General features: G+C 33.4%; 1 protein-coding gene across 1 annotated transcript in view; it reads left to right on the top strand.

Moving 5' to 3' along the window:
• Positions 1-520: 520 nt before the first annotated feature.
• Positions 521-20514, top strand: part of LOC125065459 (cytochrome P450 4C1-like) — a 137074-nt gene continuing 117080 nt past the window's right edge. Inside the window, exons 1-7 of the mRNA XM_047673039.1 lie at positions 521-530; positions 931-1116; positions 1219-1415; positions 1693-1756; positions 1848-2037; positions 2341-2492; positions 2575-2754. Of these exons, the coding sequence (XP_047528995.1) occupies positions 521-530; positions 931-1116; positions 1219-1415; positions 1693-1756; positions 1848-2037; positions 2341-2492; positions 2575-2754 (979 nt within the window). The remainder of the gene's footprint in view (positions 531-930; positions 1117-1218; positions 1416-1692; positions 1757-1847; positions 2038-2340; positions 2493-2574; positions 2755-20514) is intronic.

Raw genomic sequence — 20514 nt, forward strand, 5'->3', positions numbered from 1 at the left:
ACATCCCTCCGTGGCAGTGCCCCCGATTCCCCCCCAAATCCAGCCCTGCAAAGTGGTTCTATCGGACTGCCATCCCATCGGATTATGTGAGTGAGGAAATAGCGAGTGCAGCTGTGTTGGCATAAGGCAATTTATAATATTCGTACTATATGGGGATATACTAAAATAACCGTACTATGGTGCTTCGATGCCAAGGATTATTGTAGAAGGATATCGTTGAGTAATTTTATGACGTAAAATAATAAATATCGCACGCGACCTTCATTAATGTTAATTATTTAAATTAATTGTGCCTATAAAAGAAAATATTTAAATAATTATAATATGATTTTTTTGTTCTAATTTGTAGGCACGCTATTGTAATTGATCAAGGTCTTTAATAAATATATTATTGTTGTTATTTTACGTCAAACATCATAATAATATTATTCATGTTATAAAATATAATTTGTTGTTGATTTTAAAGTGTATTTTTTGTTTTGTTTTTGTACGTTACAAAGACGAGTTTCAAACGTGCAAAATGTGTGAAAGTGAGAATTTGCTTCAACAAATCCGGCAAACCATCACCAACGTTATCACGTGCTTAATTTGTGATTATAATTAATCGCGTACTCGTTGTTGAAGGAAAACCTGAGAAAAATTGTATGTGACCGATTAAAGTCTACCACGAAGATATTTTCTTACCCGCACTAGCGGTCCTCGGTCGAGTGAGCTTCAATATCTTCTTGTTCCTTCGAAGTCTGCTCGGAGGATTATTTACGGGCTATTTATTATCTTGCATCTTCTATCTTCAAAAAACCAGTAAACCAGTGCCGTTACAAGCACAACAGATAGAACAACTTATATTTCATGGCTAGCAGCGCTATAATGTATATTGTTTGTAATTGGATGTTAATAACACGTATCAAATATTATTGTAAATGTTTTAAGAGGGGATATGGCGCGCTCGTCGTAAGATTAATGCGGTGGCACTTACTCCGAAGCACATCGACAAATTTGTCAGCGTATACGCAAGGAACAGCCAGGTGATGGCGGATAAACTAGCAGTATACGTGCGCCAGGGCGACGTCCCGCTCTGGGATCATTACTGCCCTTACATCTTACTGACTGCCTGTGGTAATTATTTGTATTATAATATAGCTTCGCATGCTTATTAAATAAAAATATTAAATCATTTTAATGCGTAAGCAACTACAAATATGTATTTATCGTTTATAGAAACAATACTCGGCAATAGTGTGAATCTTCACCCACGGGAATTTCAGCCGTTCTGTGAAGCATTCATATCTTACTTCGACAACGTGATAACTCGCCTGTGTCGGCCTTGGCTGTACAACATTACGATGTACAAGCTGCTTCCCGAAGCCACCAAGCAATCGCTTAAGAAGAAAATAGTGTGGAACTTCATTAACAATGTAATTCTTTTAAATAAATGAAATAATAAATTACTGTAGTTATTGGCTATATAGCTGTAGCAATTTATTATTTCTATCCAAAAACAACCCTAAAATAACTTTAGTATATTTTTTAATCTAATCTGCTTAATTAATTAAGAATAAAAAAAATTACTGGGTTGAATATAAAAAAAATGAGTTTATCCAAATTTTGCTGAGATTTTTATTTTTATCAAGTATCATAATATACTATTAGTAGCAGAATTAAATTAATATTTAATTTAATATTTCATTTTAGCTAATCTTCCAAAAAAGAGAATTAATGAAAAAGAAACAGAGTGATTCTTCTGAAGAAGAAGACTGTAAGTTGTTAAATAGTAATAATTTTAAAGAGTGAAACTCTGTTTCGTTTAAAATAAAATTTGTACCATTTACATATTATATTGATTTTAGATAGTCAACAAGGCGAATTAAAAAGTTTATTGGAACTATTGATTACTAAGTCTGGATATTCTGAGGCAGAATTACGCGAGGAGTCACTCGTGTTGCTTCTGGCTTCAATTGACACTACAGTCTCCGTTAACGGGTTTGCCTCAGTGCTGCTGTCTCAACACCTCGACGTGCAGGACAAAGTTTACGAAGAGTAAGAACATGTTCAATTACTGAAATTATTATAACGTTCAATTATTTATTATTATTATTTATTTCTTTCGACGTTGATAGTATTGTTGAAACGGAAACAAGTTTTTAGTCGCATTTGTTTATGCGTATGTTGCTCGAAGTCTGCGCCTACTGTATGTATACTGAATTGTGATAAATATTTGTAATACCTTTTTGTTTAACATAATAAATTTCATCCTCATTGAACTTAGCCCGTGCGCTTATCTTTATATAATAAAATATAACAATTAGTTTATAACATTTTTGACATCGCATTTAATTTTAGGATTAAAAATGTCTTCGATGATTTTCATCAGACTATTACTATTGATGATTTAAATAAACTGAAATACTTGGAAGCCGTTTTGAAGGAAACGATGCGTCTTTATCCCACTACTCCATTGATTATGAGGAAGTGTCTGAAAGATGTAAAACTTCGTAAGTACACAGTTACACCTAAACTTTAGATAGTACATTTTCATGAAACTGATTTCTTGTAACTATTATTATGTCATTGCAGCTTCGGGTTTGGTTTTAAGTGAAGGTTGTCAAGTTCTTGTCAACATATGGGGATTACATCGCAATCCTAAATATTGGGGACCAGATGCTGATAAATTTAGGCCAGAGAGATTTTTAGATATTACACCTGAACAACAGTCGGCTTTTATACCTTTTAGTTCAGGTCCGCGGAACTGCGCTGGTGAGTTACAAGTATTTTCCATATACAGAGTGGCGCCGACGTCATCACATTAAATAAATATAATTTCGAATCGGTCGAATGGGAATAATTATAACTATATAATTATAAAGTAAGTTATAACTTAAAATGCTGACATAATATTGATTTCAGGCAACCGAATAGGCATGATCTCTTTGAAAACGACCATGGTGACTATTTTGAGGAAATATCGGTTAAAACCAGCGGCTTCCTTTGTGTACGACGAGCAGAATCCTTTAAGAGTGAAACACACATTGGTTACTAAGCACTTGGATAACTTTCAAGTGCAATTAGAGCATAGAGTTTGAACCGATTTTTGACCAATCGAAGTGAAGTCGAGGTAATTTTATTTGTTTTGTATTAGAATAGAATTGTTTGGCTTAAATATTTTTTAACTTCATTAGTTTTTTTGCTCTCGGCTTTAATAGTATATATATATTATACGAAACAATTAAATCTAATCCTACATGTTAACTTCGATGTGCAAAAAACACCAATGTAAATATATTTAAAAAAAAAATTGGCCTAAAATTTTTCCATGTGGAATACTGCAGTTTAGTTGATTGTTTATAGCGATTTGATCGATTTATTTACACGGTATGAATGGATTAAGATTATTTAAGTACATGTCTTGTGTCACTGTCAAAAGTTTTAAAATCACACATGACACGCAATATTAACATTTTGCATTTTGATATATCTAGTAAACGTATCGTATATGTGTATGTAGGTATATAGAGATACTAAACAATATAAATACAGCTTAATATAGCCGGACGTGATGCTTACAGTCTTGAAAAGGTAAATTGACAAGGGAAGGGACTATTTTGATACTATTATTTCTTTAATGACTTTACAGGATTTGGTGGTCGTCTCTTGCCTAATGTGAAACCACATTACATAACAGACGTGAACAGCAAACAGGAAGAAATTATAAATTTAAATTTAAAATAGACATAGTAAATTATTTTGTATACAGCTTATATTATTATAAGATATAATATATTATTTATTATTATTCTTGTTATTATTTAAAATAGGATGCACGGTATATAAAATACCTATCACGATCTGTATACATCTTATATGCCCTTAAACACGGTTCAAATATGGGACGTGGGTCGGGACAGTAAAACGTATTAAAGTTTTTTAATTAATAAATTATCAGAAGCAGCAGTTCATTCCAAACTTAGCCAAGTGTCTTATGAAATAATAAAAATTGAATACAGATGAATCACAACGCAATTAGACTTTGTGTGATATGGAATTGAAAAGTTTATTTTTGCTTTGTGATAGTTAAAAATAACTGATTTATCTACCAGATTTCCCTGGTATTTATCTCTTAAATTCAAATTTGTGCTTCTACGGCGGTGAATGGACCAACCTAGCTACGTCATGCTAGAGCTACGTTTATATGTGTCCTCGTTGTAAGGTTTAGTTGAATAATTAGATTTTGACAACTAAATTATAAGATTAACTCTATGTTAGGTGGTACGTACTTCAAACAACAGTTAGACAAGGCTTTGAGGGGTGTTGGCAAGTTCCAGCAAGATTAATGCAGCTCTTGAAGCGAGGCCGAGTCGGAGTGTGGCAATGGAATACAGATTACTGTTGTATATTATTACTATGGGAAATATAATTATACATATTATTTAAACCTTAATATCGTTAACTTTATGTTCCAATTTTAAAATACAAAAATTAGTTTCAAAAAGTATAAATCCTTTTGTTCTGTTTGGATCTTAACCGTGATTTAAACTTTAAATATTTTCAAATGTAATCCATATATTTATATATTTGTTTAAGTTAAATGTACTTCAACACTTTTTGACGTATCACTTGCCACGAAATTGTTTAAAAAAATAATGAATTAATCACTTTTAGTTACCTGTTGCAAAATATTAAAAAATAAAAAATGAATTTAAATTCCAAAAATGGAAACTCCAAACCGAAAGAGTAAAATCAAGAAGAATCTACTTCCGCCCTTGAGGGTATGACGATATCGCTTAATGTTTATAATATATATATATATAATACGTTTATCGTGACTCAAATATATATATATATATATTTATTTGAGTCACGATAAACGTATTATTTCTAAATATTTTGATGACTATTTCAAGACATAAGGCTTTCGCGTAAATCAGCTACATGTGTTTGTAATGGTGATATTTATTTAGCCACAAATAGTTTACGATTATTGCTTTTGCTCTCTGGCTGAAGTTTAGGGTCATTTCGTTTGGACATAACGTTCGCCGTCTGTCGTGATTAATAAGAGAATAGCGTCAAAGGAAACTGTTTAATTGTTCACCATTAATGTTTTAAATAATTATCGATTATGATATATTCAAATTGGCACGCCTTTGTATGGATAATGTGAGAGTCTTAATCCTGCGTGTATTAAAGGATAACGTCCGTAGCAATTTGTTGACTGAAATATATTATACAATTTTGACCTTTACCGCACTAGTAATAACTGCTACTATGAAGGCCCGAAGTAGTTCATCAAAATCATTGCGACGTGTGACATTCGGCTAATAAATAGTGTAATACTATATTATCAATAAACCGTAACATACTAAAACAGTGTCTTTGACTGATAAAGAGACGGAGAGCGGCCTCATCCGACACTATTTACATCAACTTATTAAGTCAATAATTCCATTTACATTTCAAATGAGTTCGAGACGATTCTACGTATAAATAGTTATTGCAAAGTGATCCATCGATTTATTCCACTTTACGCCAGCTGAAGGGCTTCGTAAAGACTCAATATACGAACGTATTGGCTTTTGAGACCTTAGAGAACACAATTCCCTCTAAGTGTTGCCTTTGTAAGACTCACAAAGCCGAGAGGAAGCGATATTAAAAGTTATTGCCCATTTAAGTAGAACAGATGTTATACCATTTAAAAGAAGAATTTATACAATGTTTAGTTTGAGAATACTAGCTAAGATATTTCTACAGAAATAAATTTACATAAAATTGAATTAAACTTCAGTAGCGGAATATTATTATTTTCTGGAATAGTTTTGGTTTAATAAATTGACGCGGTTAATTGAATGAATAAGATTTGAGATATGATCTCGTTGCTCGGGTATTTTTCATATTTATAATAACTACGTTGATGAGGTTCTTCATAAGCTTTCTAAAAGGCTCTATTTCTTCTAAACTAATTCTATATTTTCATTCGTTCTTTCAATTTGCATACTAAGAAAGACTATTTCTAGACTTCAACCAAGAAAATATTATTTTAATTGCTGTACTTACTTTTCAAGAAAAATCTCGGTTCTTTGAGTTACGAACGTTTTACAAAACGAAAGAATAATAATTATTAAAACATAGTTTCGCACGACGCCCGACTCGATCGTAACTTTTAGTTGGAGGACAGCGATACTTAAAATTATAGCATTGTTAGGCAATACTTTGAATAACTTTATTATTCGAAAACCTATCCTATAATGATTTCATAAAAACTTCTTATAATAATAGCTAACGAGCTCTTATGTAGAGACAGGTTTATAATATTTGGCATTGGTACATATGTTTTGCCACCATCTCCGAAATAGCTCAATTATTAAAAAATTCAATATTCAAAATTTTTATAAAATTCTGATGCAAGATATGACTGACACATACTGACACGTGAAGGTAAATAAAAAATTGTAAAATCTCAAACGTGAATAGGAGTTCCCTCTATCTGATTTATTGAAGTAAAAATGTTGTCAACTAGTCCTGATTATCGTGTGGGGCACGACTATTTCGATTCTGTGACTTCGAAGAAGGTTATGTGTGAGTTTACGTATGAATGTAGTATGTACGAGATTGAATTTGCGCTTGTGTCATCTCACGTACTTTAGGATCAATGAAAAAAAGGAATATCAAAATCGTAATACATTTTTAAATAAACCCATTCAAGCACTTTTTTTACAAGTTTCACTTTATCATATTTTGTGTAAGGTTTATACTGATATCAACCAGAGAAACTAAGCTGTTACCGTATATCGCCTATCGGATAAAATACATTATAGTATAATATGTATAAAAAATAGTACATTTCACTCACAGATATAAAAATATGAATATTAATTTAATTCAAATTTTGATGTAAAAACTAGTACTACTATTAAATAAATGAAATGCGAATTAAGTAATCCCGTATAGAAATATAACAATAATATTGTAAAATACTAGCGACTCGCCCCGGCTTCGCACGGGTGCATTGTTGATACTAAATATAGTACAGAATGTCTTACAAAGTTCACAGTTTTTTAGTCATTAGACAATACAAACCGCTATGTCCCTACGTTTTAAGCCTGTAATATCTTTGAAAATATTCGTTTAAATTAAATGCTGTAAAGGGCCGTATAGAAAAATGTATTTAAGATACTTAATTGGATAAGGATTAATGCCGTACTGCTTAAAATCGCTTTGAAAATAAGCCATTATTTCTCGTAAAATGTAAAGGATAAAAAATGGTTATTATAGGTTATCCCTAAGAGATAGACATATACGATATCAGACTTATTTGAAGACCTTTATAAGGTGTACAATACTGTAGTACATTATTTTGATCAATCTCGTAGGGTTCAGCAAGCGATAGCAATGTAAGCGCAAAAATGTGCTTCTCTATTACATTGAGCATGTATTATACATATAACTCTTCCTCTTGAATCAATCTATCTATTAAAAAAAACCGCATCAAAATCCGTTGTGTAATTTTAAAGATTTAAGCATACATAGGGACAGACAGCGGTAAGCGAATTTGTTTTAAACTATGTAATGATTACGTGAATGATAAATAATAATTATTGTTATTTTTGTCTGTTAATGACTTTAGTATTACTTGGCAAATATACAACGCTCTTATCGTTCCATAAAGGCCTTTTCATTGAATTTATCAGAAAATAGGCTTTGATGCAAAACATAATACGGCGTATAGTCTGTTAACGAGCCGTAACCATGGCATAGCAATCGCGTAGCAGTTAAACTTTAACGCTTTGCGATGCGATCGCTCCCGGCACGCGATATTTGTTATTTGTTAACTATGAAATATGCACATTGAAAATAATATACAATTAGTTGTATTATTTATATTAAGCTCTTTGACTTTGACTGATATATAACGCACAGTATGACGAATTTACATAAAATCTCTCATTTTCATCCTTTAAGGAATTATTCATCATAAACATTCACTCACTGAGAGTCTTGCGGAGGTAGTTTAGTTACTCTTTAAGCTCGCAAGTCCTAAACGTTTTGGATAAACCTATAAACTTAGGTATACTATACTTAATAAAGTACCGTAATGGTATCAATAAATTTATTTTTAACAAAACATATTATTGTAAAATATTGTAGCTGATGCAAATTATTGTATATTTTACAATAATATGTTATACAATTATATGTCAATTTATGGGATTTCCCATCGGACACAAAGCTAGAAAATTATAAAGTTACTGCGTGAATTGAGAAGCGAACATAGAACTAAATATGATCTGATTATTTTATTTAAATATTGTTATACGTATATATTCGAAAGGGAGGCAAGACGATAAACCACTCCTCACAATCTACCACATTACTGAGATCCACGTGGGCCGGCTACTTTATTTTTTCACGCAGTGGAGACCTTCAGAAAGGTAGCTGAGGCTCCTAGAGGGAACCTGGATATATTATACTAACCATCTTTATATTTACAATGAGCATTAATCTTAAATCATGATATGCGTATTCAGCGTAAGGAATAAGGTCGGAAAGCTAGCAGTATCAGATCGCCGTGTTAGCTGCTCACTGATATAACAGTGATAGCGTGACTAATTTGCTTAATACAATTACTGGACTGCGGATTACAATCAGAGCGGCTATTGTTATAGGCTCGTGTAAGATAAATTATTCAACCGAGGCGTGTAACTGCCGAATTACTAGTGACTCCGTGTGTGATTATGTGTCCGTCTCTTAGTTAATTGGTTGTTTGTTGTACTGATAAAATATACATCACGTCGTTAAGAGGTACTTAGAGGGTTTGATGAAAATTTATAAATTAATGATTAATTGTTTGACCCTTATGCGCTTTATGCATATCATCCGATTACCCGACACACGTAGCTCAAAAGATTGGGCATAAAGAACCCTGTGGAACGAATAGTATTGAATAACTTTAACCAAAAGAAATAAAACATTAAAAAAAATCCTCCTACGCGTGTCGAGTGTTAGCTAGTTTATAAGGTTGGTGTAACTTAGTAACTTTGATGTACTTGGTGTAACTGTTGTTGTAGGCTTATAATTAACATTGCGAACCAGAAGACCGTAGCAGTAACTATACACGCCCTCCAATGTTGCAAATTAGTTAATTGACGATTAATGTAAGGCACATGTACACATAATTATAACATTTATTATTATTATTTATAACAAATAGATGCACAAAAGAATAATAAAAAAGTTAATTAACAAAAACTAAAATCGAGTTATATTAAGAGATATGAACGTAACAAAAAATATTTGTACTTTTGTTGTGACGACTGAACCTTATTTATCTTTTTTTTATGTTATAGGGGGCAAACGAGCAGGAGGCTCACCTGATGGAAAGTGAATAACACCGCCCATGGACATCTGCAACACCAGGGGGGTTACAAGTGCGTTGCCGGCCTTTAAGGAATAAGTACGCCCTTTTCTTGAAGGTTCCCAAGTCGTATCGGTTCGGAAAAACCGCCGGCGAAAGCTGGTTCCAACGCTGGTTCGGTTGTGCGAGGCAGAAAATGCCTTAAAAATCGCGCTGTTGTGGATTTACGGGCATATAAGTGGTGCGGGTGAAATTTAAAATTTTGTCGAGATGTCCGAAGGTGAAATTCAGCTGCCGGGATTAATCCAAACAATTCCTCGGAACACTCTCCGTGGAAAATTCGGTAGAAGATGCAGAGTGATCCAACATCTCTACGCAAAGCCAAAGGATCAAGCAGATCAGAAAGGGCTTGATCGTCGATAATTCGAGCTGCTCTACGTTGGATTCGGTCAAATGGAAGGAGCTGGTACTGGGGAACACCCGCCCAGAGGTGAGAACAGTATTCCATGCGAGGCCGAATTTGCGCCTTGTATAGTCTTAGGTGATGGGCCGACGTGAAATACTATCTTGCCTTGCTGAGCACACCAAGCTTTTTTGATGCCAATTTGGCTTTGCCTTCCAGTTGACCGCGGAACTGAACGAGGCTCGAACATTGTTATTTCTCGAAAACACTTAATGAGTTAACGGTTTCGTAAATTGTGTTAAGTATAGATTGATTATACTCTATTCATTTATCGCCTTCAAGCAATCTTCGGAGCATGAAAACACAATTTTTCACGCTCAAATCGTTTCTTCAGATTTTTTTATTAAAAGTTTTTTCGCCTTTCAGCCGAAAATTGCCCAAAAATGAAATCAAGTTATGTTCCGGCCAGACGTAAATTGGCAGTGAAAAGAAAGTTAGGGGAACGTCTAAATAATTCAATTGTTTGAGCGACAGCTGATGGATCGGATAAAATACTTTCGTGCTCCAGCGTACGTTCCAATATTATTTTTACCCATTTCACTAATTCATTTCATGCGAGTTACTTACGCTACATTAAGCCGAGTGACTTTTTATGGGGCGACATACGTTTTTGAAACAAAATCCCTGAAGATGTTTCGACATCTATTTTAAATGCATATTACAATATTTTCATTTCAACGTAGAACGTTAAAATATTGTATGCAATATTTTTTTAATTAAATTAGTAGCTAATTAAACGAATATACAATTAAAGTATAAAAAAAATAAGAATCAAAGCTGTGAATAAAAATTAATCGTAAGAAATGAGTCAGATACATTTCTGGCACAAGTGTAAGCACCAACCACCAGTGGAGCAGCGCGCCTATATAATATTTCCTTATCATCAACCAGTAATTAAATATTTACGAGTTTTCACTAAATCAATTTACTTGGTGGTAGGGCTTTGTGCAAGCCCGCCTGGGCAGGTACCACCCACTCATCAGATATTCTACCGCCAAACAGCAGTACTCAGAATTGTTGTGTTCCGGTTTGAAGGATAAGTGAGCCAGTGTAACTACAGGCTACTGTTTATATTTCTTACTACGCCATTGTCTATGGGCGGTGGTGACCACTTACCATCAGGTGGCCCATTTGCTCGTCCGCCTACCGATATCATAAAAAAAACAAGTTTTGAATAATCAGTCAGGCCCAGTGAGTATTTATTATTTATCACAAAACATACGAGAAAGTAACGTTTTAAATAAATCAGATTTTCGATGGATCTTACAAATTGTCCACTGTAACCTAAATTACCACTCAGGCTACGATATTGCCATCATTGGCGTAATAATAGCATAGGGTAACGTAATACTTATTTCTGTCCAGTTTTAGAAGCACTTCCTAACAGACTTGGATCTAGAGTGGTGTATCCCTTGTGCCTGATATTATATTAGCTCTTTAAACTGGAATTCAACGATAAAGACTTGATGTTTTGCAGTATTTATTTATTTTTTTATTTATTTTATTTGAATGGCACATCAACAGTACATACATTAAACACTTAACACTAAACTTTTAAAACTGATACTTATCTGATGTATGTACCAATTACAGACGTACACAGCACTGCTGAAGATTACTGTCTAGCTGCTTAATAATAATACTTATCTTTTGAGATTACAAAAATATTACAATTAGTAGAATAATTGATGTGCGTGTGGACGTGCCACGTAAGCCAATTATATATTGCATTTTATAATATCAAGTTAAACATGTACAATGCTAACGTAAGCTAATTTAAAAAAATTATATTATGTAAGAGGACGAGCAAATGGGCCACGTGATGGTAAATATTTACCACTGTCCAGCGTCATTGTGTATATATACACAATGGCGCTGCAAAAATATATACCGTTTCTTACATCGCCACTGCATCAACAAAATGGGGAACTAAGATGTAAGGTGCCTGTAATTATACTGGCTCACTCACTCTTTAAACTGGAAAACAATACTGAGTACTGTTATTTGATGGCATAACGTTTACATGGAATGTGTAAACATGTGGACTTAAAAAACGAATAAATATGTTGGAACGTTTCTGTTAGTTTATGAATCATAAATAGTTAATAAGCCACACGACGAAAATGGAGCCCAGCACGAAGAAGGAATAACACGTAATAATATAAATTTCGTATACTTGGCAGAATATCCTTGTTTGCCGCAAGTCCCCAACACGTGTCTGTTGCCAGCGACAGATGTAATTATTTTACACGCGGCTCGGAATAGGACCGCCGCTGTTAGAAAGATATATTTATAAGAATGCCATTTATATTTCGACATTTTCTACCACCTTTAATATAAATTTCAAAAATGCTTTTATCGTCGTGAAAATATTGTATATTTTATGGAGACTCTATAAAAGGAATGACTGAAAGACAATTGCATGTGGCGGAGATGAGAATGCTGAGAGGAATGTGTGGTGTTACGCGAATGGATAGAGTAAAGAATGAGTACATAAGAGGAAGTTTGAAAGTGGCATCGGTAACCGAGAAGCTATCTAGAAACCGGCTGTCTTGGTACGGGCATGTTATGCGAAGGAATGAGGACCATGTTTTGAGAAAGGTTTTGAGAATGGATGTAGATGGATATAGAGGCTAGGGGACGACCCAAGAATCGATGGATGGATTGTGTGAAAGACGATATGGTTAGAAAGAATGTTACTTGTGAGATGACGTCTGACAGAGAAGTATGGAAGAAGAAGACATGCTGCGCCGACCCCAAGTAAAATTGGGATAAGGGCAGGAGGGTGATGATGATATGGAGACTCTCTTATAGCTTCGCGTCGGCGTCACGTTTCATCAAGCTGTTGTTTGTTAATTTGTCTTTTTTGATTTTGTTAAATTTAAATCAAATTATTCGACAAAGACAATGCAGTACTAGGTACTTTATACAGGCTACATTGTTATTTGTTTAGTAAATAGCCGAAGCATACACGCTGCACCATTGACATTCAACATCCTCCAAGAGTCTCACAAGCCGTTGCGACGATATCACGGCATAAAACGTACAAACAAATGGAAACATTTAAAAATGGACATTTAATTATTATAGCGATTCATTTCGCTCTTAAGGAATTTGCACTTACTCGTAGTACGATACTTTTAGGTGAATTTATTTTATTTGCTTCTTAAGTATATATCACGTCGCTCGCTACTGGCACAAGCGCCATTTTATCCGAGTAAATGTGTACTTAAGTTTCAGTATAGTTTCTTTTGTAATGAATAGAATTACTCCGTCCTTATGTTGTTTCTTCGAGATAATGTCTGTTTAGTTCCTCGATGTTCATTGTTTTCTATTTAGATATTTGCTTCCTTCTAAAAACAAAGGCTGTTCTTGAACTGAGGATGAAACTCGACCTATTTGAAGGGCAGTGAGATATACGCGTCCTCTCACCGCGTAATCCGAGTTCCAAACATTAAAAGTGTAAAAAAATTCGTAAAAAAAAGTATTTTTGATGTCGTTATCAAAAATACTCTATCTGATGTTGCTATTATTTGTGGAAAACTAGGCAATTTCTCAATTGATTATTTAATACTGTCACTGTTCAGCGGTTTATAGATAATATATACAAAACTCAATTATCTTATTACTAAAAAACTTACCCTTGAACGAAGCTTAAAGTGTATTATATTTTAAATATTCGAAGTAAAATCATTTTATAAAATCAAATTAAATTTATAAAAACAAATTTATTCTTCTAAAAAATCTAAATATTGTAATATTTTTATTTTAGATGTTCACGAAGGCTTTGTTGACGTTCGAGTTGACTTTTATTAGTAGAAGTTTGCTTTATATCAATTTAGTGTCTCGTTGTCGTACGGGAGCAGTAGTAACATAGCTGAACAATGTATTCCTATGCACACGGAACGTGCCGGGCGTGAGCACACGGGCGCGCGGTGTGGCGCCGCGATCGTGTTTGGTTAGAGAGTCCCGTCTTATCGGCTGCAGTAAATGTATAACGAGTTCCTTAGAGATTTAACTTAAAAAAAATCTACAATCTTAACGTATTATATGTTTGAACAATATATGTTTATATATTTTATTTATTAGACCCTATTAAAAATAAAGATTTTCCACAAGATTCGAAATTTTTTTCTTCTCGGCGTATGAATTAGCAAAGTAAAGTGTAAGGAATATAACTGGCGAATGCATGCAACCTTCCAAGCGCAGCGGTTGATTGCATCATATATAAAGCCTGAAGCGAGCTTAGTTAATTAGTTTATATTTATTTCATAGACGCGGTTACCAGAGTCCACTAACAAGTGAGAAAATTAAATGTAACTATATTCTTAGATTAATTAAATGATTTTGTTTTTAAAATATATTCGCTTGGGACTCTGTGACAGCACATAATGATAAAGTATTACCCATAATATTATTTTACATAATGATGTGCAAACAAATATTATAAAACAATAATTATCGGAGCAAGCGATCTCCACCCGTAATATTCTTATACATTACCGCGCACGTTCAATTTTACCTCATGCTCGAATATACTTTAAAATATCTGCTTACATCCAGCTACACGCTGTTTTAATGTATGTAAATATCTCACTGTTAGTCTAATGCCTCGTCTCCTTTTGAGAAGGAGGTTTTTGCGTGGTGGAATGCAGGTAATAACTCGAAATTCTGCCAAATGTGTACATAGCAGTATTTCTTTGAAATTAGATATATGCAGGTTTCCTCATGATATGCACGAGATGAATTTTAAACACAAATTAATGACATAGTAGTTCAGTGTTTTAAGCCTGGGCTTGAACCCGCAATCATCGTTTATGATACACACGGTGTAATCACTGGGCTTCGATCTACGTTAATACTATTAGTGTGTTAAGGATAAGCAATCAAATCTCCCTCTTTATAACATACATAACATAAGCAGCCCGTAAATGACCCACTGCTGGGATAAAGGCCTCCTCTCCCTTTGAGGAGAAGGTTTGGAGCATATTCCACCACGCTGCTCCAATGCGGGTTGGCGGAATACACATGTGGCTGAATTTCGTTGAAATTAGACACATGCAGGTTTCCTCACGATGTTTTCCTTCACCGCCGAGCACGAAATGAATTATAAACACAAATTAAGCACATGAAATTTCAGTGGTGCCTGCCTGGGTTTGAACCCGAAATCATCGGTTAAGATGCACGCGTTCTAACCACTGGGCCATCTCGGCTCTCTTTATAACAGCATGGTAATATTATATTTTCTTGTAATTATCTTCATCTACTATTGGCTTCTTTGACGGCAAGTAACGTTATTGTGCTAAAGGATATTACAAACCTAATTAATTTTTAGATGATTGCAGACCTTGGAAAAGGAACGACCGACCCTGGGCGATTCAAAATATTTTTTTTATATTGTTTTAAAACCTATGATTAATATATCTGAGTTAAATAAAAATTCAGTGATAGTTTATTGTTTTAGGAGTCCAATCCAATCTTTGGGGCAGTCAAAATGCGAGTTACGTATCATGTGTCTACTAATTGGGAAAATAATTTTAATTTAATTATTTAACAAAAACACTCACATAGACAAAGGCACACGCGTGTGCATACACACACTAAAGAAAACATCCACTTGCTAATTGAAAATCCATTTCGAGCAAGACCTTATAGATGTTCCGCTGCTTGGCGAACGCCTTATCTCTTCTCAAGATTTGAAGCTTACTCTATCTTGCTTTTCGAAAGTGGTTTTTATGGTTAAACATATAGCATATAATATATGTGACATGTGACACATACAGGGTCCTTCACTTAGTTTTACTCTCTATTTAAACTCAACGGTGCTTCCCCCGTTGGGCATGAACCCGTAATCTTAGTGTTCTATTATAGTCACACCACATTTGACATAAAATGCAATAATTTGACAGATCGATGAGTTTATGTTTTGTGAATGTATAAAAAAGAAAATTTCACGGGACACCGTTTTAAAAAGGATTAAACGTCTGGGCGACATTAATAATATTTAACATAAGCTTAAGCGTGTTGAAGTTCCTCAGTTCACAGCTCATATTTGCGCGCCCAAGGTACTAAATGGGCGCGGTATTGTTCGCCCTCTATTGTGGCGCGATCCTTTATCCTTTTATGTTAGATCGGTCCCACTTTTGTTCAGTATCCGTTGTATCAAATCCCGCGCTAAATTCGCAGTGCTCCGTTGTATTGTTCCTACGAAATGTTTTATAAATGTTTATGGTTTCTGAAAATTATAAAATTGTTGTTTAATACATATTTAATATTTGCTTTAATTTTAATAATTTATCCATTCATAATCATCACTTCATTTTGGATAATTTCCACTAAATATTAAGTATCAAGATTACTGTTATTGAATATTTTCAATACGAGTAATATGTGGATGAGTTAAATAAGAGTAACCTTTATATAATTTTATAACAGCATTGTTAGTATCAAGATTGCGTTTAATTACACGCCAACACTGCACAGAGCTAAATAAACAGAAGCTATCAACAGAAACTGTAGATAGAGATCCGTAATGCGGTTATCACTATTATGGCGTAACATAAACTAGAGGCCCAGCTACCGATACCGATAGTTCCCATAACATATATAATTAGTAAGCTAATGTTTTGTTTCCAACAAATTTTAATTACATGACAATGTGGCTAAAAAGTTCATTGGAGACCGGAGGCGAGAAATATTACTATATACAGAACCTAAATAGACAAAACAAAAAAATACATAAAAACTTTTGTGTCATTTATGTAGAAAAATAAATTTTGGTAATAATCAGAGTACTTAACCAATTCAACTGTATTTAATTTAACAATATGTATTTAATTTGCCAAATTAATGCTCGCCTACTTTTTGTTTGTTGATAAAACTTAATTGTGTGTTATGGTTATATCAATTTAAAACCTCTAGTCATTTTGACATAATTATATATGATATGTATGATATATGATATAATGATATATATAGAAAAAAAATCTCCATTTTGACTTTATCGATCGATTGCATTAACTAGATAAAAATGAAAGATGATATTTATGATGTAAATGTAAGCACTGTGAAAAAAGCTCGGTTTTTCTATCTTCAATATAAAGTAAGTCATAACATCTGTGTATAGTTCATTTACATTATATATGAAATGTAAGCCTGTTGGAGTTGTCACATTAATTAAGAGTAATATACTTCGTTCGTTGTGTACAAACTGTGTACTTCATTTTACATGAACCGTTCGCATTCTATTTATTATGTATGTTTCAGGTTTAGAACTACTATAAATTTCTGTCAAACGATTCTACAAGCTGACGAAATATTTTTAATATTTACCAAAATATTAAATTACCTAAAACTTTAAATTTTTATGGAAAATACTTATTAGAATATTTATGAACTACACCTGGAGTTGGCAAACACCATACCTCCACATATATCCACAGAAAAACGCATTTAAGCCGTTCCTGGGTTACTAAGAAACGCTCTACACCCAGAGAAGCTTATGGTTATGGGAAGAAGGTGTGCATAGCGCTGACGCCTACTGTTCGGTATTTTTTGATGGGGTAGTTCAGTGAAGGCACTCTTGTCATGCTTCTAGAGAAATGTCAGAAACAGATCATCTCCATCCAACACTTCTCACAGGCGAGCATGGCGTCAAGCGATCTCCCAGCGGAGGTCTGTGCTATCGCAACCTCCTAAAATATTTTCATTACTTCGGTACAGTTGAGAAAAAATGTTCCATAATTATTCTGATATAAGTAGACGAAGAAGAACTCGTTATTGGAAAGTAATAACCAAATGCCTTCACCGCCGGTTTTGGATTAGGTGACCCAATTATCCGTATTCCTTTCTACTCAATATAATTCAAACTAGTCGACGAGAAGGATTACTATATATTGAAAGTAATTTTGTAAAAAATAATTTTCAAGCTATTTAATTTATCGGTAATACAGAATATATTAAATTTTTTCGTGGTATAATATCTTTTGATTGGATTTCAAAAGCAATTTAATCTTCATCGCCAATTTATTTTCGAAATGAGATATACCAAAAATGAAAGCGGGTTTTTGCACACAATGCTATAATATATATTGCCTCTAAAGCAAAATATCTCGTCTATCACGTCATTAGAAGAAATAAATCGTTGCTCATTTTTCGCGTTTTGTAGTTAATCCTTTCCTTTTGTCCACGTTGCGTGTTTCATCTCACATGATTCACTCGCAACGATCACTTGTAATTGTTGGTGATATTGAAGAAAATTTCTTCAGAAACATTTATGTTTTATTGTGAATCAAATACAAGAGACGATAGAAAGTTTTTTAATCTAGAAGTTGAATGAGTTCACATGAAGTAACTTCTTCCATATAGAGGATCCTCATATACTCGTACCATTATACTCATAATATTATTTTAAGCGATTTACCGAAGAATTTAAATCTTTCTTTGCCCTAATGAAACTCCGTGAACACACAAACACACACACACACATTTACCATTAAGAGATGCATCGCTTGCTATTTGAATGTAATCGTCAGTCAGCATAGTCGAAATGCGCACAATTTCTTAGCTGGTTCTGCTTTTATGCTGAACACAGAATGTTAACTTGACGATCAACTTTAAGTGTTTTTATATATTGTATTGTTAGTAGACCTTGGAAAACAATACCTGGGGAGCAGCCGTGAACATCATTTCCTCAAAGCTATTCAAGGCGATTTCGATCATCATTGGAATTGTTTTTTTTTGTGACTCAAAGAACATTCTATGACAAGCTGTGATTACAAATTACATAATATTTAAAAAATATATGAACAATCCTTGATTGACTAATTTTGTCCTCAATGACAGACACCAAACTTTAAATTACCATAATAAAATATTGCAAATCACGACATTAAACTAAATAGTGAATTATTAGCACATTCAGAAAAAAACCCATTCTTCTTAAGATTTCAATTTAATTGTAGCTTTAAGTACAAAAAAAATATAACTCTACTGTATGAAGCTTTATGATGAACCAACACGAAAAGAACAACGGAACACTCAAAAAATAATAATACAAAATAAATAAATTTGTTGAACATTACGGCATCAACATTATATGTTTGAGGCCCGATTTTTCAATCCTCAGATTAACATTAATATAGTACTTGTTTGACAAACTAAAAAACTTTGCATTTTTAGTCTAACGAATTGTAACTAAATTCTAATCTGACTCTGTGACGGCTAGTTAAACCTCTATTGATGTTTAGGTTGATGGTATTTTTTCGTTTTTTTATATAATATTAGAAGTTATAGACATTTTTACTACTATTGACAACCAGCAATCTTCTGCCGTTGCACAAAAGATTTCTTTTTGGTACGTTTTCTGGTGCCATCATACTTTAAGTTTAATGGTTTCCACGTATGTACGTATGTTGTTGTACGTACGTACGTACGTACGTTAAACTATGTTATATGTATGTATGTATGTATGTATGTATGTATGTATGTATGTATGTATGTATGTATGTATGTATGTATGTATGTATGTATGTATGTATGTATGTATGTATGTATGTATGTATGTATGTATGTATGTATGTATGTATGTATGTATGTATGTATGTATGTATGTATGTATGTATGTATGTATGTATGTATGTGTGTATGTATGTATGTATGTATGTATGTGTGTGTGTATGTATGTATGTATGTATGTATGTATGTATGTATGTATGTGTGTGTGTGTGTGTATGTATGCATAGTATTCCATTCCCAAGCCGTATCTTTTTTAGTGACCACTCCTTACTTTCCATACGTATATTCCGTACGTTTGTGATTATCGAATCGTATAACGCTAAATAGAATAATTTTGTTTCGGCATTACTTAAATGAAAAGAACGCTCATTTCTTCGACTCTATGATAATTGAAATAATACCGAATTACTGACACAAGACCAAAACCAAACAATAAAATCATCACACAAAATACAACATAGGTCTTTTAAACTTCAAATAAATGAAAGTCGAAACATTTGCTGTCCTCTTCTAACACACATCACACCATTGTATGCAAGTTCCACGCTCATACAAGATTACAATGAAGTTACTACTATAGGCTACTATAATCTATGGATGGCTAATAGCTTGTTTCCATGGATTTTAGTATTTCAGTCAATTTTCTTTGTCCTTTTAACAGTCACATGAGTTAATTCGCTACTTAGCTATGCGCTCGGTTATTCCATGATTGAACAGTCAGCCCTCAGTATATTAATTACTCTTGCACTTACTGATGCAGACTAATAGCAATTTAATTAGATTAACATTTAGTAACTACGAACAACAAGCTACATATCTAACTTTGTTATATTCTACTCATGTCTGCCACTGATCGTCCGGGGTCTGAGCGGATTACATTTAAATGTCAAATGTCAACTTTACCTTCAACAATTAATGGGAATATCAAATTTCAAGGGTCGACAATCGCCGAGTAAAATCAATTTAAAAGCACATGCCGGCTAAACTTATCAATATCTCATCAAAGAACGAAGAAAGACTACTATAGTTAAAGGCAACAATTTAGCTTTAAGATAATCTATCTCCGACGTACAAGTGATTCTAGAAAAGAAAATAAAAAAGCGGTCAAGTGCGAGTCGGACTCGCCCATAAAGGGTTCCGTAGCAGCAAGTAACAAGGTTTATGTTTATGAAATTCAATTTTTTATTTTTAT

The sequence above is a fragment of the Vanessa atalanta genome, chromosome 7, assembly GCF_905147765.1.
Source record: "Vanessa atalanta chromosome 7, ilVanAtal1.2, whole genome shotgun sequence".
NCBI classification, from domain to species: Eukaryota; Metazoa; Arthropoda; class Insecta; order Lepidoptera; family Nymphalidae; genus Vanessa; species Vanessa atalanta.